The sequence below is a fragment of the Amblyomma maculatum genome, chromosome 4 (genome assembly GCF_055883805.1).
Source record: "Amblyomma maculatum isolate TAMU_Amacu chromosome 4, ASM5588380v1, whole genome shotgun sequence".
NCBI lineage: Eukaryota > Metazoa > Arthropoda > Arachnida > Ixodida > Ixodidae > Amblyomma > Amblyomma maculatum.
In genome coordinates this window covers 42,429,134-42,455,618 of record NC_139347.1, presented here as the reverse complement: position 1 = coordinate 42,455,618, position 26,485 = coordinate 42,429,134, and the positions used below count along the sequence as shown (strand labels likewise).

Genomic DNA, 26,485 nt, shown 5'->3' with positions numbered 1-26,485 from the left:
TGTTTCAGCTCCATAGGTGAGTAAGTGTAAGATGCAACTGCTGTAAACCTTCCTCTTGAGCAATACCGGTAAGATACTAGTCATAATCTGAGAATACTTACCAAATCCACTCCATCCCAATCTTATTCTTCTAGTTATTTCCCTTTCATGATCTAGATCTGCGGTTACTACCTGTCCTAAGTACACATACTCGTCTACCACTTCCAGTGCTTCGCTACCTCGTAGTAGTTTGGTGCGCCTGCTTCACTCGCTGATCTCATTTCTCTCACCACAGGCGATTCAAAAGGCCAGGAGTAGGTGCTATATCAAGTGCACAGAACATTTTCCGTAACGAATTCCTCAAATTTGCTTATAAGCAAACATTATGCTGCATACTAAAAGTAATATTAAAATTTTATACGTATTAGGCTCGGGTGAGATGCATTACACCTCTGCTACCAGTGTGCTGCCATTGTTTTGACTACACCAGCCACATACCCTGTATACAGAATTCATAACAGACCATTGCCCAGCTGCGCTTCTCATAGTCGCTTAACTTAATTGTCTCGGATTGCGGTTCTTGCTGCCAATACCAGTAATGGCCCACTGTGCGGCAAAACCGTGCTCGACTAAATTTAATGTCAGAACATTGATGCAGTCGAGTTGGAGCAATTTTGGAGGAGGGAAAGCAGGCTGGAGCAGAATGAAGCAGCACTTCCACCCCTGCATTTAGGATGAATGCAAAGAAAGGAATACTGCAATCAAATTCTAAATTCTAAGTTCATTCTAAGTTCAAAAGGCAAGCCACCATGTCAGTGTTATCACTCAGTATCCTAATTTCTAAGTTTAATATCACAGGAAAGACAATTGTGCCAAGCTCAAGCTTAACACCGTTCAACATGATCCTGTTACATATATATATATATTCCTGCCGAACATAATCACAGTTCCCATATTGTAAGGAATCTTTATCAACCATGCTTTTATTTATGTGTTTATTGATACCTCAAAGGTCCTAATGCAAGACTTTACAGAAGGAATGGGCTTGTGCACAGTGATAAATGGCGACAGGCTAGTGGTATACATGGCTATGATTAGACAGGTTCTTCGATGGCAGTATTGAAGCTTACAGGATCACTGATGAGGGATGATTCCAGTTGTGAACAGTGCTTGCGAAGAATGACTCATGAAATGTAGTTGTGCGGGCATGCGGTGAAACGCCACTTTTACGATGACCTGTGCGAGGTGTTTTATACACAGGTTAGCCGAGACGACTGCCATGAGGTCTTGTATGAAAAGCTTGTGATAAAGGCAGGGGCATGAAGTACAGTGACAAGAACGGAGACTGTAACAGATTTCATGGCAGAGATGCTGAAGGAGTATTTGAGGGAATGAAACTGGTGGCATGGTTTTGAACAGGCTCATAAGGTTCAGTAAAGTTACAGTGGATCAACTATATCATTGGTATATTAAAGTTGTGATCACACAAGGGTTTTGTAATCTAGTAATTTTACACAAGGAGGTGCCAGCCATAGGTAGGTTACGATAGAGGTATCCAACAGTTCTATTAGAGTAATTAGTTACATGGCTTACAAGGCAAGACAATGTTAAGCCATTAGTGAGGTCAACACCAAGATACTTAAACAAATTCTTTGAAAAAGTAGTACTAGTGTTAATTTTGTAAGTAGGATGTGTTGTTTTGGCAGTGGTGAGAAGAAATCAACAGTCTAAAGCTTCTCAGGGACGGACGCCACATAGTACATCACTATTGTATGCGAATTAGATATAGATATAAGGCAGAAGCGTCGGACGAGTTGGTTACAGAGCAGCGAAGTACACAGTCAACTAAAATGTGGATGGTAGAAGTTACTGAAGGGAGATCGTTAAGAGTAAGGGACAGTGCTTTGTGGAACACATAGCTGAAAGAAAACTGAAAAAGAGGACTGGGTATTAGCAGTAACAAACCGCGAGCGGTCGGTCAGAAAGCCTTGGATCAAACTAGTGGATAGAGGTTTGTTCAATTCAGGCAGCTTCAGCAGAATGCGGGCAACGTGAAAAATGCGTGCACACAGACGACGCAACTTGGGAAAAGCGGTAAAAGAAAATCGAGTACCGAACCTGCTGGATATTTTTTTCGAAGTTAATATTGGGATATATTGAGGGCGAAAGGCACCATTTCGGCTCCATCTTAGTGCCTATACCCTGTGCGATTCAGGGAACGTAGGAACGGGTGAATGCTAAATATTTTTTACACACTCTTGTACACTACGCGAACGCGCACACCTCGTGAATAACGCGAAATAGAAGTGTCCCTTCGCTAAGGCAGTTTTGGGAGAACTGCTCGCAGCTTCGAAAAGACTCGTTTTATCTGGAGTGCCCGGCATTGCAAAAGAAAGAGCACATAAACACCCTTCCAGAATCAGCCAAGCGATCACATACGGTGATTACATAAACACCGCAACCTTCAAAACGAAAGCCAAGACCACCTACACGTTGAGAATATTCTTCTTCCATGGCAGCACAAACCAAATCACGATCCCCCAACACAGGCCTTTTACATACGCTCTTGGTTTCTAGTACTGTGCACCATTCATGCTTCAAAAATAAATCCAAGACGCCCTGTTCGTGAAGCAACACGCAAATATGATTTGTTGCAGAATGAACGGAGAGACCGACGGGGTTCGCAGGTAGGAGCACTCTTTCAACTTCCGTGGATGCACGAAGCCTCTACTGCGTCTATCGCCTCTGTCGTTACTAACGTAATCCATGAAGAAACTTCAAAATGAGCACTGAGGCACGAAATGTGCACGACGCAAAAATCGCGATTCACACGACCACACATTCCAAACGTCGTTTACAAACACACGACACGTGATCTGCCTTTGGCTTTCCTGCAAAAACCCCAATCCGAAAATAATAAACAAAGCCAAGCCAATCCATGGGTTGCAATAACGGTTTGCTTATTTTCACCCGGTTGCACCAAGCTTCTAGCTTATTCCAACCGGGTCGCAGCAACGCCGGCCCTGCAGTTACTCGCTGCACATGCGCAGAACAGGTGCTTGTGCATTACAGCGTGGACAGATAAATAAACTATAACGACGAAGAAAAATGACAGAACTAATAGACCCTTCTTATTAACAGGTTTACAGTATCGCCAGGTTACCCGTAGTGTTCGTTCCCTAGCGGCGAAGGCTATCAACTAGAAGGTGCGCGCTGGAGCAGTGCTATCTGTGCAGGTCTGTATTTCAGTCGGTCTTGGTTGCACCACTCACGATTTAAATGTAAACCTTTCCATAGACATTAAAAACCAGCAGGGCTGCGCCAGAAGCTGCTTATCTATCCTGTTGATGACGCAGCAATTTGTTTACTCGCCTCAAGAAAGTTATGTATATAAAAACTTCTCGCCTCCAAAACACTTGAAACGCTCTATTAAAGAAATTATTTTTGTAGAATTGTTGGATGTTGTTCTAAAATAGCCCCTACTGTAAAGACACGACTTGAATAATAAAATAACTCCTTTCTGCTGGGCCTTCCAGTGCTTCCAGCTTCCAGTAGACTGCTCCGCTTCTCCCAACATGTATGACATGTATGCGTTGCAACGCAACAACCTGTCGAGTGCGTGGTCGTCGTGGTCTTAAGGTCTTAAGTCTTGCAAAGATATCATATTTTGTGAAAATGATGTTCAGATTTTAGTTTTGATGAACGTCAAAATTGTATAGAAATAACGAAGAAAAACCGAAATACACTTCGCTTTCCTGACTCTCTTATGTTTTGGAACAAACGTCAAACGTTGCATGCTGGGATAGCTAATAACGATGTCGTGGTGTTACGCTCGGCGCAGCTTGGGTAGTGCGGTTGTATATAGCAGAAATTTATTAACTATGATGCTTCTGAAAGTTCAGTGTACAATATTGGCGAATGCGCGAATGAAGCGTTCACCTGCACATGTTGTAGGCTGAGCCGAAAGCAGTCAGTGTAGTGTGTTTTGGAGTTCGGACATTCGGATTCTCCGCATATTGAAGATTGATTAGGCGTCTTCGTCCTTGTTTACGCGCGCTCTGGGCTTGGTGCGGCGCCGATTCCCACTGGGTTATGAGGTCCCCGCTCGGCGACGGGTTTCGGCACCAGCAGATGTGGTTCTGCGGACTTTCGCTCATCTGAAACGCGGCACTTCCCTGCAACTGTCAACATGTCGACAGGCATGAAGGTGTCTCCCCACGACAGGAAAGAGCTTGAGAGGTTTACCCTGTTCTTGGCCTGCAAGTCTGTTCAAGTGATCGTGCAGTCTCGCTTTGGCGTGAAGCAGAAAACAAAGTCAAAGCCATATTCCGCGTTGTCCGACTGGGTAAGCGTGCCTTTTCCCCTGTAGCGCGACCTAATGTTCCGGGTCGCGCGGAAACGGCGACCTTCGTGGCCTCTGTGAGCCTGTCGGCTAGCCAGGCATATTACGACCTTTTTTGTCATGTTCTGCCCTCTAGTCACCACTAATGTGCAGTTCGCTGCAGGATATCCGGCGGATGAAAGGTAGACTTGAGACTTCTACCGTATCCGCTATAGATCTTGAAATTGTCGGTGGCTCCGTTAAAATAAAGCACAGTATGCTAAATTTGTCGACACGTGCGTGCACTGCGGTTTCGGAGCGGAATTTGGAACATCGGATGGCCGAAATGATCGCGATCAGCGTGCATCATGCCCCGAAGTAATGCTTTGGCTCTGTGCGCAAGTAGCTCAAGTTTTGCCTGCATTTATTATTTATTTGAGTGGCCGCATTTACGTACTGAGGTCTTTTCTATCCTCGTGGACCAAGGAAATGGAAGGCGAGCGATCATTAAAATTGCGCTGTATAACATGCAGCTTTGCGCTTATCAGGTTTCGTTTTTTAACTGCTGCAAGAGCGATCCATTACTACGTTTGTATCAAAAACTTTGCCGCAAAAAACCTACGGTTTGTAATGAATTCTAAAAAAAAAAACGCAATCTAGCAGGCTTCAGTTGTCACCTTTGTATGCTTGTCTTTAATTTCAGCCTGTCTTGAGACTTTGGTTAGGAAATGTTGACATGCAGGCAAAGTGGAATTGGCTCTATCTTGACACTGGTCTTTTTGGTATCAAGGCACTCTAATAGTACATAGCAGAGTGTTGTAGCAGTCCCAGTCTACATCCAGGTTATCTTGCTGCCACGTTACGAAAGAATTTGCAGCTTATAACTTCAAGCAGGCTTCAAAGGTCAGGCTTCAAGCAGCACAATCATAGGTGGCATGCACTAGCACTCACGTGGCACCCAACTACACAGCCAGCTGCCATACTTGTGGTGCAGGTAGCAAACGAATGCCTCCATTAGCATGTTTTCCTCGTGCGGTGCTTTCAGATTGCCTTTTAGAACTCTCGAACATGGGGAAATCGGCCGGCCGTTGCCGCGCGCGACGGCAGCAAGAAACTAAGTTGGAAATAAACATCATTTCGGGTGGGCAGAGTCGCTGCTTAGCGCTGCTCTAGCCGAGGTTGAGAAACAGGTCCAACGATGCTGTGGACTGACTTGAAATGCAGATAATGATCAGGGGAAGCAGCACTTGCGTGAAATCAGAGAATCGAAATTTGGAAGCGTTATTATTAGCACAGTGGAGATATTTTTTTTTTTTTTTACACAAAGGTTGCTGTCCACTGTCGCATTCCGTGAAATCGGAGTCGAAATTTAAAAGCGTTATTGTTAGCACACTAGAGAAATGTTTTTTTTACACAAAGGTTGCTGTCCACTGTCGCATTCCGGGAAATTGGAGAGTTGGAATTTAAAGTTATTAAGGCGAAAGCCTTTAATGGCTCATGCTGTGATGGACAAAGTGTGTCTCGCTTTTGCGGCGTTCTGATTGGCCAAGGCGGGATGCGTCCCTGCCATCTGCAATGCCACACTTGAACGCGCGCCAAGGAACGCCCGTGACCGGAGCGATGGTGTACCGTCCAAACTCGCACTTGCTAAAGAAAATGTGATAGACACTGCTTCTTTCCTTTCCTGTAAACCAATTATATGTAGCACTGCAACGAATGCCGACAAGAGGCTAACGATGGGAGGCAAATTATAGGACAGGAAGGGTAGGTTTTCGCCATTTTCCTCTTGGGAGACATCTAAGAGGCCCTCTAATTTTATTGTTAGCACACTAGAGAAACTTTTTTTTTACACAAAGGTTGCTGTCCACTGTCGCATTCCGTGAAAGCGGAGAGTCGGAATTTAAACGCGTTATTGTTAGCACACTAGGGAAACATTTTTTGTTTGTTTTTTTTACACAGATTGCTGTCGACTATCGCATTTAATGGTAGCTCATTGAGGCACTAAAATAGGCTAAGTGCATGGCGGTGGCTCATTTTTAAGCTGTGCACCCTGCGTGTTAACAAAAGTAGTGTGAAGCCGATACTCGGTACTCGGTGCTTTATCCCTATCGTGTCTGTCTTTTAGTGTTGGCATATGTAAACACAATGCTCGTACAGTGCTGTGATCGAAAACTGGCTGGTTGCCGAGCTAGGCGGCGAGCTTGCATTATCGCCCTAGCGCAAGCATAGATTCCCAGAATGTATACAAAGAAAAAAAAGACTAATTTCCAGGGTGGCAGCGATACCCCCGGGAAACAGCACATGCCTCAAGGACTCTATCATTTCAAGGTCTAAAACAGGACGAGGTCACATATTTCATACGTACAGCTTTTGGGAAAATTTAATTGGTGTCCATCCTGAGCTTATCTGGGATGCACCTCGTCCTAGACGTTCACAAGTAACCCCAAGGGTAAACTCTGGAGCACTATGCCTAGGGCACATATGCAGAAGAGATCGAAATCAAGGGTCACAGATACGTCGTCTAGAGTAGTGCAAGAGCACCGTAGACCAGCTGCAGAACCATACGCTGCTTTTCGGATTCACGGAATGGCTGTTGTCACCATTGTCCAAGCTTTCTTTCCGGAACAGAGGGAAACCTAATTCCACGAACAACGCTTGTCGCTGCACTTTTTTCGCGTACCTCGGCTAGAGCAGCGTTAAATAGATCATGAGCCCACCCTAAGTGGTGCTTGTTTAAGACGCATTTTTACGCAGCTATCGAGTGCAACAATTACAGGCCCGATTTCTGATGCATGCGGAGTCTAAGTAACAGCATGAATGTGGCAAGTGAGCCACTGTAACAAGACGAATACACGATTTCGGAGCAGTACTCGCAGGATTTTGTCTGCTACGTGCACCACAAAAATGGCTGCCGGTAGCATAGTTGAGCGCCATGTGGGCTCAGTGCATACCGCTTATTGACAGCCACCCAACTGCAGCCGAACAGCTACGGAGAACGGCTGTAAGATGTGTTTTTTTTTTTTTTTTTTAATTCAGTGCAATGCATGCACCCCTGCACATGCAAAGGTGCTTTGAGGTGAAAAGTTCACCTCAAAGCACCGCTCTTGCACCATTCTTGCAATCACTCTGGTGCTTGCAAGAATGGCAAGCACTCTTTTTTGTTTCAAAGAGTTGAAGAGCATAATTCACTCCATTGCAGCCTTACGATTGTGAGTACTTAAAGATTAATTGTCCCTCTGTATGAAATGGATATGAACGAATATGCTTTATCAATGATAGACAGCCTATGTCCTCTCCTCAACTAATGGGATGCATGAAAATATGCCTGTCACACTGGCGAATTTAGTTGCATTTGCATGAAATGCACTTCTCTTGACTAAATGACACTTTCGTCTGCACTGTCACGTGGGAAAAGAAGTAGTGTAATTAGAAAATGATGGCAGTGGCAATGGATGTTGTAGCAATTTGTGGGAATGAGCCTTGTTTTTGTGTCAGCACACAAAAATGCAATTTTATCACAAACACAGTTACTCTAGGCTAATTTGCAGAGCTTATTTGAGCATCTGATTGCATGTTGACTGAGATAAATAAGTGGGATGGAGAAAATGCAAGCTTGTCACAGCAGCAGTATGATGCACGTGGGCCCAAGCTCACATTGCATTGATGCTGCTTGAGCTTAGAATTGCGGCAAGCACGCAAGTTGCAAACGATGTCAGAGCAACTACAGGTGTATTCTTGCAGTGAGGGTAGCTGTTAAAGTGTGCGCATTATTTTTAGTTGATGATAACCTAAACAGGTGCCTATTGGAAGACACATTCAAGAAATTGGGATGAAGATTTTAATACTTAATTTTAATTTAAAAAATTAAATGGCTGCTTAACTTTGCTGAGCACAAGTATAAATATAGAGGCATTATTTAGCACTCTTTTACCTAACTTTTGCTTCATTTAGCTTTGCTATTTGCCACGTCTTGCCATGTTAAGCGAAGTATCTTAGCCACTGCCTGTGCTTGCTCTGGCTTGCTTTCCTTGGCAAGATATGCTTCACATGCTCTTTTAATTTAAATTGGCAAATTAGGTTCTAATCTGGTTGGGTCTCTTTTGTTTAGTCAACATGCGGCAGGCTCATATGGCTATACGGGTTGGTCATTTTTTCTTCCGGATTGTATTAACACAAAATAAATGGATAACTCTTCGTCAGAGATAAATAACGTATAGTATTAGCCAGTCACTTATAGAGTCCATGTTCTGGGTGAGCATATTTTCTTGGAAGAACAGCTGTGAGAAGAATGCTGATGTTTGCAGAAGGACTCAAAGTAGTGCAGGATCCCCTCTGCCTGCATTTGTTTTCTTACCTTTGATTCTTGCATGCTGCTCTTTGAAACTGCATTGCTGACTTGCTCGTGTTTCGACACTGGCAAGACTGGTGCACCTCCTTCCTTCCCGCAGTTCAACTTGGACATTCCAGACTTGCCCGAGATCCAGGTGCAAGTGAATGAGGCTTTGGGTGGCAAAATACCAGAGCCAGGTGGACCCAGCCTTTGCACACAGATTTCACTGCAAACCGTTGATGGTGACACTTTGGTGCTGGAGGTGTGGGAGCTGTCCGTGAGCACTGCCTGCGACCCTTCCGTCCAGGTCACCTACTCTGTCTACAGCCGAATGAGCCTGCTGCTGAAGTCACTCATTGCCATCACACGTGTGACACCTGCATACAGGCTCTCTCTTGGCCAAAGTCGGGATTCCTATATCATCTGCTTCAATGTCTACATGGGGGAGCCCCAGGCATGTACCAAGGCTTTCCCGCCATCTCCCGTTTTAGAAAAAGGATGGTGTTTGTGGCAGTCGGACATTGCTCAGACATGTTTTCACTGCTTTGGCAGCAACTGCTGGATCCTGTGCTCACATAAAAGGAACATTTGAGTGCACATTCTTATACAATAGAAACTTCACTCCTTTCAGAGTTTGGTAATCCTCTCGGTTTGAAAATGACACAGATTACGTGCTGCAGTGGCTTAGTGGTCACAGTGCTAGGTTACTGAGCCAAAGGAGCCGGGTTCTCTTCTATCTACAGCAGCTTCATTTTGATGAAGGTGAATTGCTAAAAGGGCCCGTGTGCTCTGCGGTGTCAGCGCTTAAGGAAACCTAGGTGGTCTGGATTAATTCAGAGCCCTTCACTGGTGTTGTGCCTCATAGCCCATGCGTCACTTTGGGACATTAAACCCCACAATTTACAACCTTTGTGGGAGCAGTGCCCGCAAGTCCAACGGGTAGCAACAATGCACCAGACAAAAATTGCTGCATATTGTTTGCCGATGCTAGTGAACTCCCTCTACTGCTGGCGCTGCTTATGTCATATAAAAATTGCTATTTCAGCCACACCCCTATCCCGGCGCAGTGGCTGATTTTTGGCGCATGAAGGGATGAATGTCTGGGATTCCTTGATGTTCTCAATTTCAGAAAAACTTGTTTCATGCATATCAGTGTAGATTATAACATGCACAGCTATTACTTAGTTGGGTGCGCACGCTTGACCAAAATGTTTGACTCTCCCGCCTTGTTTTACTCTTCGTGGCTTGATCAGGCAGCGGGATCGCAGCTGTGTGATATATATTCCCAGATCACCTCGATATCTGAATAATCGACGTTCGCACTGCCATTTCTGCGTTTTAACTGTTGATTTCTGGCATCTTTTAACGCCGCCATTACGGAACCCACAGACGCAGATAGCTGAAGCAATGACACCCCAATACAGGGGATGCAAGTCGGTTTGAAACGTGATGTCACGCACGCCTCCTGCCATCATGGGCGGCGTCTGAAACCCAGAAAGCGCTGTCTGCACAAACGTACGTGAAATAGATGTTGCAGCCTTAGATAATTGCATCTCCTGAATGTGTATTGAGCAATTTTACGCAAGGTCAACATATCTGTACTCTATAACTTTAAAGTTGTAGTTATGAAGGAGTGAACATCTGTTTGAGGTCGCATGACATTATTGCATACCTAGAGGAACAAAAGAAACATGAAGACCAGCAGTTAAGGCATTCGAATAGAAATTATCTCCAAGGGACACCAAAAAAAAAATCTTACAAAGAAACAGCGCTGATTTGAGGACTTTCGCGTACTGCTATGTCAAGCAAGCCAGTGCAGCAAACTATATCACATAAATTTCTGCGAAGCTTTTTTTTCTTTTTTTCATGCTTAGTGCTGCTAGGATGTGGCTTTATCACTTTCTTTTTAAGACAAGATGAGCTGTGGTTAATCTTGAATGATCGCAACCACGCATGACTGCTTCCATATTGTTCGAGATAATTCTAGTTGCCTTTGGTGGCGTTATCTCAATGTTTCCTTGCCACCTTTAAATTGAGCACTGCTAAGAGCAGCACACATTTTGTAGTTCAATGACTGCCAATCACGTTTGTTGCTATCACTACGGCCAAATTGTACAATTCATTGTGGGCTCACGTGAGCCCAGTATAAAATTTACTTTACAAGCCTTTCAGTGCCTTCCTGGTTACTGGACTGCTTCCACCCATTCATGTCAATATTGTAAAATAATCTTGGAAGGACTCCAAAGAGAAGTTGCAGGAGCCTGACCCATTGACAGTGCAATAGCACAAAAACTTCAGAAAACATCAGAAACTTCCTTAATATACTTTTTTGTAGCCTATAGTCGAGTTTGTAGTTTAAATCTCGTTAATTCAGCCTTGGGTCTAGCAAAAATGTTTACAGTATCAAATGACTCCCAAGAAACTGGCAAAACCAGTTTGGATCGCCGTAAATTTATCAAATGCACGCCGCTATGATGGTATTTTGCATTTGAGATGAAGCCCAAGAGAGAATGGTGGTTTCTTCTGGTTTCATTGAGTGCTTTGCTTTTGTGCAGACTTTTATGAATGTCGTAGAATTGCTCTAAAATTGTAAAGTCGTCTGCTACCTTTTTTTTGCAGTGCAACACAGTAGCAATTGTTGCTGTTTACTAGCAGCTCCGTCGCGTTACGAAGTCGCTTTATTGCAAGGACTGTAATCAGCATGTGGCCACCACACATTGTCGGTGTACTAGATGCAGCAAATGGCTGCAAGTGAGGGAAATGTGTATAGGCATTAAAGCAGTGTGCCGTCGTCCCAAAATAAGGCAAGCAGCATCCAGAATGATCTCTGTGGCCAATGGCGGGCCTAGTTGCAGCCACAGGATGGCACCCAGTTAAGGAAACCAAATCGCAGCTACGAGATTGGACTATATTTCGGAAAATGGGGGACTTTTGATCGTCGTCAATCATTTTCTTGCTTCGTTACATTCTGTCTGAAAGAGATAAAAAGGAGGGACAGAAAAGAATAAATAGGGGACATATTTGTGTGAGCATGGATGCATGTACGCATGTGCAGGTTTTATCCGAATAGAGCTCATCGTTATGTTCGGAGGATGTTACTTACTGTCCTTGCCCGTGCTATACTCAACAGTTGGACCTGCTGGGTGAAGAGTGCCAGCGAGTACAGGTGGGGCAAGTGGTAACTCCTACGGGCACATTGACTCTTGGGGTGGTCTACCGCACCAAAATGACCATCTCCCCTCAGCGGGCCATCAACCAGGCCCACCCTGCCATGATGCTTAAGAGTGATTACTTCAAGCCAGACCTTAGTCCCAGGGGAGTACGTGCACGGCACAGGTATGTGCAAGTGTCAGGCATATTTTTCTTTTATGCCATGCATGCATGGAAGGAAAAAAAGAAAATTGATGCTTCTCCTGTTCTCAAATGTATTGTCGCCTTGTAAAAGTCCTTGAAAGAGCAGATCTTTGAGTATGTTATGCTTTTTTTTTTATCCTCATTGGATGTTACTCCTAGGTAATATGCATTTTTTTTTCTTTATCTCTTTCCAGTTGTCTTCTGTGTGAACTATTTACAAATGTAAATAATTATGCTTTATATCTGAGGTAACCATAGTGCATTGTGATTCATTCGGAGTACAAAGTGCGCATTTTAGTGGGCAGTACTTTACCTGAGAGTACTCTGCAGGTCAATGTGATTCGCATTCTGATTTTTTTTTTTCCTTTTTCTTTGTTTTGCTTTTCATATTGGTGTTAGTGCACTCTCACATGTGTACTGCATAGCGTTGCATTTAATTTGTACCCATAATTATTTATGCTTCTACCAACTATATAGGAAGGTAAATCTCTGTTGATAAAATGTTTATTGGTCTCATTGACTTTCAAATTTTGAAAAGGCATTATTATTACTGTTCATTCTCAATTAATACTGTTGTACTGTTTCTGTATCATAGAATTTAGGATGGTTAGTCGCAAAATGCATTCAGCACCAGTTCTTCTGAATCAGTCTTTACTGCTATAATGCAGCTTCTAAGCATATAATGTCTCTAGTTGACTCGCCTCATTGCCCGTTCTTGGTTGAAAGCATGGCTGTACATTTGCCAAGACTCCCTGCTGTTGCACTGCCTCACAAAGTGTTGCATTTTTGTTTGCACCCGTTGTTGTTTCACACCACCATAATTAGAGCTGCAGTTCACTGTATCAGTTTGGCTGTCACCGTTTGCCAGCGACTTGCCACTCTGGGTGCCAAGTAGCACAGTTGATTTTTATTTTTGCTAAGGTTCTTGGTGTGTGGCTTTGTGCAGTAGTCATTGAAGGGAGTGGGGAGGGGGCCACGCATGTGGGACCTCTCTGTCTGCGACGTGTGCCTTGATTGCCTGACTGCCTCTCTGCCTTGTGTCTCTTTCTCTTCCTTCCATCCTTCCTCCTCATGCGTGTAGCACGGACGTAGCAACTGATGCCGTAAAGCGAAGCGACAAAGACTTGCCTTCAGAAGGGATCAGGAGGCAAAGCAGCGTTGCAGGTCACAACGGATGTGCTAATGGGTTTGTGTTCGTTTGTTGTCTATACTGCTAGTTTGATGTTCATTGCACCCTTTGGTTTTTCTCGACTGACATTGAACCTGACTTTTGCATGTGTGCATGCGTGGTTCTGTGCTGCTAATATTCTTTTTTTTTTTTTAATCTTCATACTTACTGTGCACTAACCTTCACTTCATTGCAGGAATGGCTGTTTGTTGGCATATCCATTCCATGGCACACATTCTTGCAGCATCCTCTCTTGCAAACTGCATTGTGGCATAGTTTCTGACAGAGTGTAGCCGCTGGTTTCTGCATTTTTTTTCTTTTTTTGCAATTTTTTTCCTGCGTGCTACAACACTGGCAAGTTTGTGCTGATGAAGTGGTGCATGAATGGCTCAAAAAGCAGCTTGGCTCCACGACAGTTAACAGCTTTGTCTTATTGTAAGAGTAAAAAACTTTTTAGTAGTTCTTCGCATTTTTCCCCTCTCAGGTCCTTGGTGGTTATCATCCAGCTGATATCACTGAGATTGGTGAGGCTTCCGTAGAGGTTGGGGCTGTGACACTCCAAACTCTTCTTCATTGCATGGTTTTCAACTATTGCTTTCTCACTTTCGTGCAGAATAATCACATACGGCGCGCACAAGATGTACGTGCACCTTTTGATAGGCATAGAATTGTGCTGGACATGTGCAGCTCATTGTGAATTTTTTCTAGTAAAACGCTTGTATAGTTCTCTCAACTTTTACTGCATGCACTGTGGACCAGAATGAGTCCAGGGGCCATACCCTGGAGCACAGTTTTGGGAGGGAATACTACAGTATCTGCTTTCTGTTTGAAGTTGCAGGTGCCATATAGCAAAACGAAGTTATTAGACTGTTGCACTTCATTTCAGCATCGTTTTGAATTCGCATATTGTTTTGAGTGCATTGTCGTAAATTGTAAAATGTAACAGTCTACGGCGAGTCACCTTCATTACAGTGAAGGTAGGTTTTAATCTTTCTCTGAATAATTCTAACCTTAAATGTTTACAGTAGGGGAGGAAAATTGAACTGTATTGACATGAAACTCCAGTACGGGCGCTCAAAAGTAGCGGAAGCTTTTGATGAATGTGGAAGAAGTTGGAGCCTTGTTTGGGAAAAGTGATGGTGACCCCATTTCGACGCATATTGTGTGTCATAGAGTGAGACCTCATACATTGATGGTAAAGGGTACAAAGAAGCAATAATACAAAACAAGCTTTTATTTGTTTACAGGCATTGTTAGCAATGAAAAATAAACTCTCCAATAAAGGTGCCAGCAAATACACAATGGGCATCAGCATTTGCTATCTTCTGTGGCGAGAAATAACACCAGTGTTTCTTTGGCACATAAAGCTTGATCATACAGTTAATAATCATTGAACTACAGCGGAAGATAGAAGAGTCATCGGGAAATGAGGATCCTATAACACCTGTGCTAGAGCTAAACTTATGCCACTTTTTTTATTGCTCTTGTTTCTCCATTTCTATCCTGAAGTTGACAACTAGGTGGTGCAGTAATTTGTGACACAGGGTACAGGTCTCGATTTGGTTGCAGGAGTGTGTAATAGTTTAAACAGTGCGAAGTTCTATTCATAGCATGAAAGCCGTGGTCACATGAAATTGCGTCATCTCATGTGTCTACCTAGTTATTGCTAAGCATCGACTCCTTGGTCAGGCTTCATTATATCTCAATGCTTTTCTGATATGGCATTCCAGCATAACAAAAGTTTACTTGTAGGAGTGAGGGAGAGGAATGGTTTAACTGCACTGCTGCATCAACCAAACATATTATTAGTAGTATTACTTTTGATTGTGCAGCTGACAATACTTAGTGCTTTGTAGCCAAAGTTGCGTACAGGCCATTTTAACGTGACAGCAAGAGTAGAAGCACTGCCCCAATTGCTCCATTCTGCTTAAACTGCTTTCCATTCTGCTCCAAGACAAAATATTGCTCCAAAACTACTCCAAACCTGTTGCTGCAATGTTTTACTATCAAATTTAGCTCAACACAGCAACGATAGCAGTGCACCAGTGGCGGAGGTATGACACCTCTTTCACAGGGCTCAATACAAAGAAAATTATCGCAAGTTAGCGAAGTGTGAAGCATAATTTAAAACTTTGCAAGTAAACTTAATATGACCGGCAAGCGATTGGAGGTACTAATTGTAAAAAAATGCACTGTGCATGTGACATAGCACATTCTCCTAGACTTTTGAATCTCCAATGGAGAGAGAAGCATGAGCAGAAAGTGAAGCAGGTAGTGCTAACTACTACGTTAGTGTTGCGGGAACCGTTAGGAAACTTGTTCGGCAGTAAAAAGTACACAAGTTCTTGCAATGCTCTTGCTTTAAACCATAGTGCGGCCCGCACTCAGGCGCTGCGGCCTCGTGGAGCCAGAGCGTCTTGCCACCGTAACGCCAGAGAGGGTGGCTTCCTCACTCGGGAGGACGGGGGCGGAAGCCGCCGAGTGCAGGAGGCGTGGGGTGCCTGTGCACTCCAGGAATCCTGGAAATGAGGCTGCCAACCTTTTAGCTCGAGGTTCTTCAAACTGAGCTCAGGTGACCTCTAATCTGGGATTTACGAAGGAGGGCCTGCACTCGTTCAGCGAGCTGACGCAGGCCTACAGAGCCTCGCGCCAGCTCCACCCCCCACCCCACTCTCTCTAGACAATAAACACGCAACACTATGGCGCAGAAGAAACCGCTGGTGATAACAACAACCGGTAGTTGCCACCCTGGTAGAGACGAACGGCAACATCGAGTTGCCCGCACCGAAAGCTTTTGGTCCACATCCGGTTCAGCAGCGTTGAACCCCTCTAAATATTTTTAAATGGGTAAAATGTGGCACAAACGCCTAACGTCGCCATTTTGCAATGTGCAGAGAGAATAGACGTTCTCTTATTTGACAAATGTCTTAGAGTTTTTCTTTCAGCTGTCAGAAGCTGAGAGTCAAGAGGAATGTGGAATGCTGGTGCTGTCATGTTCAGGTAGCTTGATTGCTACGTGTTCGCTTATACAAAAGAGAAGGCAGTAGATGGGGTCTTTCTCTCCTTAGATCAGTCGAAGGCATTTGACAGAATCGAGCACAGCTACTTGTTTGCTGTCCTCCGCTGCTTCGGTCTGCCTCCGGTATTTATCGACAGGATACAAGTTTTGTACGCATATAACAAGGCTTCTATATTTCAGTACTATCGGTATCCATGCCTCACAGTCTCTGACCCCCGATGCCCTGCCAATAAAAGAATAATGAAAATGTGGCCAGTGAATTATAGCTCCTACTTTAAAAACAAGCAGGTACTTCACCATCGAGCCTCTTTGTCAATGACAAGCGTGTCAGGCCTCTGTCTGACAAAAGCATACTTGACGCGTCACAGGGTGCCAAAGTCGCCAATCACTTGAAAACTTCCCAGGGGTGTTGGAAAGCCACACAGGGCCTGTCACCAACGTGTTAAAACTGAAATTCAACGTTGCTTAAGCAAACACATGACTAGCTAGGTACTGGCAAGAGTCAATGAAGTAAAGAAGCTGAAGGAGAAAAAAGCCACTCTTTAGTGCCATTTATCCTCCCTGAAGGCACTACCGGCCAGTGCTCTCAGCACAGGCATAAGATCAAAGAATGTGCACAAGATAGCGGAAATGTGCCCATTGATGTGAAGGCCCAAACTAGCGGCGCAGCTTGAGTGCATCGAGATGGTAGTCTCCACACTTGAATCTCTCAAGTCAAAATAGGCGAAAACTTTCAGTCAAACTTGGTGTTTGTTCATGAGGTGCATAAGCAAGTGTTCCGTTGCTGCAAGTCTGTTCCTAATGGTTGCTTAGGTCTGCCTGTGCTGTTTTAAACATCATTACATGTTTGACCATTTGTCGTGTCTTGCCAGAGGTGCATGCATAGTCTGCAAAAGCACTGGACATTGCATAAAAAGGAATCAAAGGGGAGATTTTGTATGTCTCAAATTATCAGGGGCATTTTATTTTATAAACGTGCTCCAAAATGCAATTCGAATGCTCCTAAACTTATTTGATTGCTCCAAAGCTGCTCCAAAATGTTCGAGCCTGCTTCCACGCCTGTGACAGCTTTAAAGCCCCGTCATGCAGAAAATCCGGCATCGTCGGCGTTGTAAGCAAAAATCATGCTTATGGCTCCGGCAGGTGGTAGTTTACAACTGACATCACCGGGTGCTTATTGGTCGGCAGGTTGTGTGACACAACGAGACACATGACATAGTAGGCGCTACCGACATTTTTTTGGATGAGAGTCGAACCTTCTGGGGCTCTTGGACAAGGAGTAAGATGCGCTACTCTGATCTGTGACGTAAGCAAGATGCGGTGGCCCTGCTCTCACCAGGCTGGGCCAACTGGGGTAAAAAGAAGGCTTAGCCTCCAAAGATTTCAAATCAGTACTCTGATTTCAGTGGTTCTATGATGATGTCCCTTAGAACTGAGCAACCATCTTAGAACAGATTGCAAAAGTATGAAATATCATTACAAAGGCAGATTCAAAACACTGCAGAAGCATACCTCACCATAGCACAACAACCATAGCAACACATGTAAAACCGAAATATTTTTTTCTGCTTTGAGAGCCCAATTTAGTGAGTCCGTTGAAGAAAAATTTGACAGTGTATGCTACATCATTTCAAAGTCAATATATTTGTAAAGCACCCCTATAGATATATGCTGCGAAGCCGGACGTACCGATGAACGGCTCATTATCCGCTCAGCGCTTCTCCCAATTGTGCATGCCATACCTCACCATAGCACAACAACCATAGCAACACATGTAAAACCGAAATATTTTTTTCTGCTTTGAGAGCCCAATTTAGTGAGTCCTTTGAAGAAAAATTTGACAGTGTATGCTACATCATTTCAAAGTCAATATATTTGTAAAGCACCCCTATATATATATGCTGCGAAGCCGGACGTACCGATGTACGGCTCATTATCCGCTCGGCGCTTCTCCCAATTGTGCATGCTTCTCATCTAGTCAAACATGCTGCCGTGCAGGCTACATTCCCTTGTAAATACAGCCGCTTAAACAATACAAATGTTTGTGACCAAAAACAGTCCTCGCACAGTACGATTTTTGTATCAGCTGAGGCAATCATATTGAAGAAAGCCGAGACTCAGTTTGATGGAACCATATCCAAGCCTGACTTTTATTTAAGGAGCACAAGTATTTATAGGTTTGGGACACATGACACAAGCGGCCAATCAACAAGTACACAAGACCCACACATAAGTACGCATTCAATCCATCAAACCATAATGGAAACCAAAACATATGGTATAATATACTTCCTTCCTTTGGGGAAATAAGATGATTTCTTTAATTTGATTGAAATGATATACAATTACATGTAAGTTTTTTGTAACACAGAACAGATCATGATCACATAAATTTATGAAGCACAATGTGAAGTTTGCAGATCAGAACATAGCTGAAAATTTGATCAAACATTAAGAACAAACTGACAAATCCTAATTTTGTAGATCAAGACACAATCCCTCAACACAGTAAAACAGAACAACCAAACAGAATTATATCAAGACACAACAAACCAGAACACACTCTCTCACAAATGTGTACTCACGCACACAGGACACACAAACGCGCACATAGGCGGTGGCCACAGAAGCAGACAGCATCCGTGAAACACGGCAGCCCAGTCCCACAGTCTGCACTCTGCCAAGGTTCCAGCACTCCACCGGCGCTTCATTGGACACTGGTACTGGGAATCCTTGGACGTGGCTCAACAGAAGAAGCGACACATTCGGAACGGAACACGCACAATATAGGCCTACATTCGATATCGTGGGACAGCGTACATTAGCAGAGGACCAAAGCCTTTGTTTACGCACACAGATCGGGGATGCCAGAGCCATCTGCAGGTGAATAGAGTGTCGTCTATGCCACCATTTGCAACAGTGCACATTTTTCTTTCATTCTCTTGTCACGAGCCCCGCCGCGGTGGTGCAGTGGTTAGGGCGCTCGACTGCTGTACCCACGGATGTGGGATCAAATCGCGGCTGTACGCCACCGCTTTTCAGTAAAGGTGACAAATAAGGCGCCCACGTGCTGTGCGATGTAGTGCACGTTAAAGAACCTCAGATGGTCGAACTTTTCGGAGCTGTCCACTACAGCGTCTGTCATAGCCTGAGTCGCTTTGGGATGTTAAACCCCATAAACCAAACCAAACACTTGCCATGATGTTTAAGAAGTGCTTTTGGACTACAGCTTTGTCTAGGTAGGACGCCTACGCTGTTTTGCACTCGAATCAAGTGTCATCTGCGCCACTGTATGTTGCATTGTGCGGTTTTCTTTTGTTCTCTTGCCATGATGTTTGAAAAATGCTTTTTCAATGCAGTTTTGTCTTGGCCGTGTAGTTAGAATGACAGTATTAGTAAGCAGATTCAATGCATGCGGCACCACATCAAGCTACACGAGAAGCTGGTGTGGTGCAATTTGGAGAAGCTCTCAGCGGATAGTGAGCCTTTCGGCGATATGTCTGCTTCACAATAAACATAATAGCGGCGTTATAAAAGCAGATCTTTGTGCTTGGAATGACGTAGCACACTTTGTCACGCATTTTTACAAAGCACTCGCCAACTGCCACCCCCTTTGCACTCTGCAAAATGTTGCATTTTCTGCAAAATAAGGCCTTTAACGCTATTGTGTTAAAAAAGCGGCAAGTGCCCCTCAGTAAAGGTCTTTCAGCCAGTGGCATCGACCAATTTTCGTGGGGCTGCGCTTAATCCAGTGAAGCCATGGTGAACCCCCTTTCATCTGCGACATCCTCCATTGTCACACGCTAGCATGTCTAAGAGGATTAGCCTTAGCATCATGAGAATTGGTCGATGCCATTAGCAGAAAGGGGGGTCCTCTGAGGGGCAAGAGCTGCTTTGCTCTTGCATTTGATATTTATCAAAATACATCCCTCTATGGCCAAGATTTAAAGCTCAGTGTGGCGTGTTACTGGTGGAATGTCTTGCTACAGCATTAAGCTTTGACTTGCCAACACACGGAGCAGTTTTCCCGATTTGCATCTGAATGCTCGGTCAGCGGCACATGCACTTTGGTGTGCAGGCGCAAGGATGGGGGTGACAACCTGGTCAACATGCAGCAGGGTGCTTTTGCCCCTCCCTGCCCACGAGATCCGAAGGAGATTGCAGCCAGGGAAGAGGAGAGTCCCTGGCCTCTTCCCAAGCCAGCCTTCTCCTCACTGCTGTCCACACCTCCCAAATCTATCTCGAGTAACCACTCCCGTTCAGAAGAGGACAATGATTCTGATGTGAACGACACATTTGTTGAGCCTCGAGAAGTCCTTCTGCCAGCTGAGGACTTTGTCCTCGTTGAATTGGTATGTGTTCCTCATGGCTGTTTGCCTTCTGTCTGTAGAAAAGGTGCGACCCTAGTGTGGTGAGCACTGCTGCAGCTGTTGCAGAAAATTGAGAGTGAATGCATTTGGAATGTCGCTTCAATAGTTGTTGGTGGCGAAAGCATTAGTCTGTTGCATATTGCACCTTTCTATCGTTTTCTAAGCCTACTAAATACCTCCTCTTCATAGGACCATGTATATATTAGCTCCATTCAGAAGTGCCATGATGTTTCACTGCACGGTTCAAAAGAAACGAAAAATGAGAATTACCTGAGATTCAAGAAATTCCAATGCTTTGTAGGTGGCAAGTCTTGCATTGTCACTTTTGTTTGTAAAATGATTTTAAAAGTTTAAAAAAAGAAAGGAAAATGCGCACACACTCACGATGCAAATAAAGCAGTGTTGCCAGGTGATGAAAAGGAGGAAGAAGCACCAGCTGGCTACAGGATGGAAGAATGCTAGATTAAGTTTATTACCTTATACCGCTGTCACACGGGCACTTTGGATCGTGATTAAATCGACCGAAATCGAGCTCGATGCGGATGCGGTGTTACTACACTGCAAATTCAATCACGATAGCCTACGATCCTGCTCTATTGCCTCGACCGCGGTCGAGCTGTCGTTGTCACCCTCGTTCACAGACATTCATCATCATCATCATCAGCCTGATTATACCCACTGCAGGGCGAAGGCCTCTCCCATATTTCTCCACTTAACCCGGTTTTGTGCTAGCTGCATCCACTTGACCCCTGCGAACTTCTTAATCTCATCCGCCCACCTAACTTTTTGCCGCCCCCTGCTACGCTTTCCTTCCCTTGGAATCCAGTTTGTTACCCTCAGCGACCATCGGTTATCCTCTCTTCGCACTACATGTCTTGCCCATGTCCATTTCTTCTTCTTAATTTCCACTAGAATGTCGGTAACTTGAGTTATTTCTCTGACCCACTTTGCACGCTTTCTATCTCTTAATGTTACCCCTACCATTTTTCGTTCCATAGCCCTCTGGGTTGTCCTCAACTTAAGTAGAACTCTCTTGGTTAGCCTCCACGTTTCAGCCCCATAGGTGAGTACAGGCAAGATGCAACTGTTGTATACTTTCTTCACAGACACAGTCGCAGACATTAATCAAATATTAATTAAATATACCAACTAAAGCAAGGACTACTCAGAAGGTTTATTATAAACGTACAGTTTTCAAATAATTAACTTTGTTTCTAAATTTATGTGATTTGAGCTGCAAAGTTATGTACTCTCGGCACCACGTGCGTGGTTTGGCAGTGATAAATAAACGTGCAGGCTTGACCCCGTTTGCCAGTTTTCGTGTGTGCTAGTCGCCTGGTGCCCTGCCTGTGTCCGCAGTTGATGACACACAACTGCTACTCATGCAATGAAACTGTGAACGGAATTGTGAAAGGAGAACAAAGTTTTAGTCAAGCTTGTATTTTTATTATATATATTACAAGCAAATCGCGCATTGTGCGTGCAGCACCATCTCTCTTGTACCGATCTCACTTGTCGATCGGAATGGATTGGGCACGTGCAACACGGTCCATCTTTACCACGCTTGAAACTTAAATCACGATATCGCGATTCAAACTGCTCATGTGACAGTGGTATTAGAACATTTGTCTTCAACGACGTTCTCCGAAGAGTTTCGACAGATATTAAAGCAAAACTTCTTGGCAGCAGCACCTTTGAATATTGTATCTGTTGGCTACAAATATTATTAAGAGGCTTATATGTTAATGTTGCATAGTATGTTAAGTCTTTTGTTCCAGTGCAGGTGAATCGCTCTGTAGATTCGATTCTGTCAAAGCATTTTCAGTGATTTGTTATCGGCATTCTGATAACAGCAGACATAATGTGTTACTGGTTGGATTGGGCATTGATTGTAAGTGGGGATGCATTCGTTTTCACCCAAGATCAACTAAAAAGATGCTGACAGTGTATTCGTGATAATTCTTAGGACTAAAGCTAGGAAAAGTTTTTTTTTTCTTTGTAGTAACCACTTTGCTGTGGCCTGTGATGAACATCTTTTGACGATGTGTTTGCTTTTATCAATTGGCTTTTATGGTTTAGGAGGCGATAACTAATGACCAGGGTGTCGAACCGGAACCGAACCCGAATTTGTTTCGTGATCTTGGAACTGAACCTGAACCGGTTTGCAGTACGGTTCCGATCCACCTTTGCTGGCAACGTACCTTTATCATTTTTCTTTCATTGCTGCTTGTAAAGCACTCTTCTCGCTGATATTTTAAGCACCACTGCACACTGCAAACATCACAACCATATTGAAAAACTGTCCTTTGCAAAAAGATGACAAGAACAAAGGAAAATATATTGCCACATGCAAAGCGCCAATCTCTGCATGTCATACTTGTAAATTATGCGACTAAACTTAGCATTCTAGCCTCAAAATGCTTCTAGAAGAAGGTACTGCGTGCCTATGCAAGCAACCAGAACACGCAGCAAGACAGTGATCGCATCGCGTAGTGGCCACAGGAGCAAGATAATTCCCTTTCTCTGACAAATACATACGATAATGACTCCAACCCCTATACGTGGCGGAGAGAATTTTTGACAGAGTATTTTGGGTCAGGACTCACAAGTGCCTTTGCATTTCACCTCCATATAAACACGAAACGCAAAGGCGTCCGCGTGCTGTGAAGTATATAGTCACACATATGGTACATACATCGTTAATCTTGGGGTGTATGCTTGGTTCGACCTTGATCTATTTCAAAGTTCTTTAGTGGGAGCCGGACGAAATATTGTTGTACATGTAGTAGTAGAGGTTTCGCTCTAAAATAAAATTCATGTGAAATTTTGTGTACCTGAAAAAACGCAGCAGGAAACATTATTTTTTTTTAACTTCCTTTCTGTGCATGACAGCTTGAGCTGATTATGTGCCAGTGAAAATAATCATTATTTTTTCCCCATCCTGCTCTAATCGCCAGTCACTCAAACATTTTGCTAGAGCCTGTACAACCAAGTGGAGGTCGACACGTACATCTGACGAGAAAAACAATATATGGACTACTATATGAATTTTCAGGTTTTGTTATATACTGGAACAGAATAGAAAACTCAGTATTAAGAAATTGGAGTATAACAATACACCCAAAGGTTTTTTTTGTTTTTTTCCTGAACCTGTTTGAACCCGTTCGGGCAGGGTCGATCCGGTTCAAACTGGAACGGAACGTTTCTCCGGAACCGAACCCGAAAGGCATGAACCCGAGCCTGAACAGGACCCAAAATAATTCTGGTTCAACATCCTGCTAATGTCTTTTCCCACTGGCAAAACAGGAGCACTCAAAAGTATCCGAAAAGTGCCCTTTCGAAAGTAGCTGCGTTCCAATGCGCGAATAGGAACAGGAGCACTCTGATCCAGCGGCAGAACCGGAACAGGAGCACTGAACAGCGGCAGAACGCGAGAGCAGTTGGAGCTGCTCCTGCGAAAAAGGCGGAGTACGAAGGAAGTCGCGTGACGCAGACATGTCATATCCTCCTTTTTTGCTCATGTCAAATGCGCTTGCTCTCCCACCGAACAAGGTGCACATGGCAAGCGTATTCATTGCACAAGATGCCGGGAAGACTATCTGGTCATGTGATGCACCTTCTTACACCGTGCTCTCGGAGAGCATGGAGCGTTTCAATGGGAGAGCAGGCAGTTGCACTCTCGGTGTGCTACTGCTCCGCATCTCACTGCTTGTTGCTTCCTCTTCAGTTCTGTCAATGGAATGTGCCATAACTAAGGATGAAGGAAGCCATGGGCTCTAGAGGGAGTCTGGCTGTAAAATGAAGTAAGATCTGGAGTAGTATGGTTAGTGCAGGAGAGCTTATGTGTTCTGCAACGGACCTAATCCGGAGGGTGATGGTGACTGGGTCAGTGTAGTCATTGAAATTTCTGTTTAGCTAACTTTGCTCTAGATAGTATTATATTTCTTACATTCTTAACCATAACCATATTTTTTGTCCCCACGTGTCTCATCCCTTAGCAACAGCATATTGCGTGAACATAGTGTGAGCCTCGTATATTATGCACATAAAGCAGCACACCTTTAGCTAACCTGGTGTTCTTTATCCTGCAGAAGCCACCGTTTGCTGACGGTGAAGAAGGCGGCACGGACCTGGGCACATTTTTCCAGGAGTGCCAGAGTGCACCCATGCTGTCATCGTTCTCATGTCAGCCAACACTTGAACAGCAAGTCTCCGAAATCAGTGCACATCTGGCTGCGCTTGAGTCCAGTCTGCCAGACTTGGATCAGTTTGTCGAGTCTGTTTGCCAAAGTGATTCACTAAAGTGAAAACTTGTGTCATAGCAACCGAGCGTGCAACGGACGACATGACAGAACAGCCTTGGGCCAACAGTGAGCTGGCAGGACTGCGATGGAAAAGTGCTGTGGTGCAGATTGTCGTTACAATGCAAAGTGTGCTGATACCGCAGTGCACTCAGTCATGGACAAGGAGGACTACAGTACAAAGTGCGTGTTGGAAGTTACTTGCGGATGGGAATGTCGTCTAAAATGTTGCTGAAGTGCACCAGTCTGCAACAGTAATGCCAAATCTCCTCGCCGCTGTTACTTTTTGGCAGTTGATCAATGCAAAAAGAAACCCTTCCCATTTATTTTCCTGTCATTTCTTATTCCTGGGTGCACATGATGGTAAGGCCTTGATTTCTTTTATAATACCGGTGTATTTTGCCCAGAACAAACATTAATATAAATAAAGGTTAGTTGTAAAACAAAGCCTCTGAATTGTCTGTTTCAAGTAAGTTAAGTAGGTCACTGTTTGCTCTAGAAATGCAAGTTGTGCTGAAATTAGAATGCCAGAAATATAATGATATATGCATGCATTGTTTGTGAGCCAGGTTAACATCTTAACAGTTGTTTGCTGTTGATGACATTTGATGTGTTATGACTACTAGCATATCCCAAAGTGATTACTGAACTGCACATGGTGCTTTTGAATCAAGTTCACAAACTTGAAAATGCTTCTTTCCGCTGGATCACCGTGTTTCATGTTTCTGCCCTTGCATTTGTGAATAAATGTGGCAAAAAACTACCGTTTTTTATTTTGGTTACTTTGCAGCGTGTCCCATTAACACAACTGCCGTTAATAAAGGCAACTTGAATTTCGGACAGTTTCCTTGAGGGCCAAAGTTTTGCAGTATATTTACTCCTTAATATTTCCAGAAACACTCCATCTGGACAGTGGGCACAGTACTCTGTGCCCACTGTCCAGATGGAGTGTTTCTGGAAATATTAAGTAGACTGGAAATGCATAGAGCTCTTTGGAGCATAAATATGAACAGCAGTTAGAACAAAATCTTGGCCACCACATTCAGATCTTTCCTTTTCCTATACTATGAGTGCAGGACACAAGAAAAAGGCAATGCAAAAGTGGATATGCCTGAATGATGGACATTTTCTTCTTGCCTGGCTTCACAGACCAGTTGACACACTTTACTATTTGCCATACTCCATCAACAACAGCAAAAAAAAAAAAAAAAAAAAAGTCTTATGCAGTTTGATATACTTTAAACGAAGCATTCAGCAGCTGCCAGCTGAATGAGTACAGCTAATGTATTAGTAGCTCGTGGCATGTGAAGTTGCAGTAAATATGTAATGCTGCCATGAGGCGGTATCATTCTTCTCGTGGACTACTAGGCGAATCAAACTGCACCACATAATCTTGAAGATATTATCCAATTTAGGTAATTCTAGCTCACAAAATTTTGTTTATTTCAACTTCACAACTCGTTATGTATGTACAGAAGCATACTTTAGTCGTAAGCTGTTTTTCTAGACAATTTGACCACAATTCATTACTACAAACGATTCACTTTAGGACAGTTTTGCTTAGGTGCCTAAGCGTAATATAAATAAGGCACAACCTTGTATGCCCGGCAATGAGTTGTGTAACTAGAGATATGCACCTTATC

General features: G+C 43.9%; 1 protein-coding gene across 3 annotated transcripts; it reads left to right on the top strand.

The window, feature by feature from the left end:
- The first annotated feature begins 3,669 nt into the window (after positions 1-3,669).
- Positions 3,670-25,606, top strand: Atg13 (Autophagy-related 13). Of its 3 annotated transcripts, none has more exons than XM_084601221.1 (6): positions 3,672-4,324; positions 8,722-9,084; positions 11,761-11,966; positions 13,066-13,170; positions 20,250-20,523; positions 24,633-25,606. In XM_084601221.1, exons 1-6 carry the CDS (start codon positions 4,169-4,171, stop codon positions 24,846-24,848), a joined length of 1,320 nt encoding a protein of 439 aa, XP_084457347.1. In that variant the 5' UTR covers positions 3,672-4,168; the 3' UTR covers positions 24,849-25,606. The 3 variants fall into 3 exon arrangements, with proteins under 3 accessions (XP_084457349.1, XP_084457347.1, XP_084457348.1); XM_084601222.1 differs by having other exon boundaries at positions 3,675-4,324; positions 8,749-9,084; XM_084601223.1 differs by lacking the exon at positions 13,066-13,170 and having other exon boundaries at positions 3,670-4,324.
- Positions 25,607-26,485: the final 879 nt, after the last annotated feature.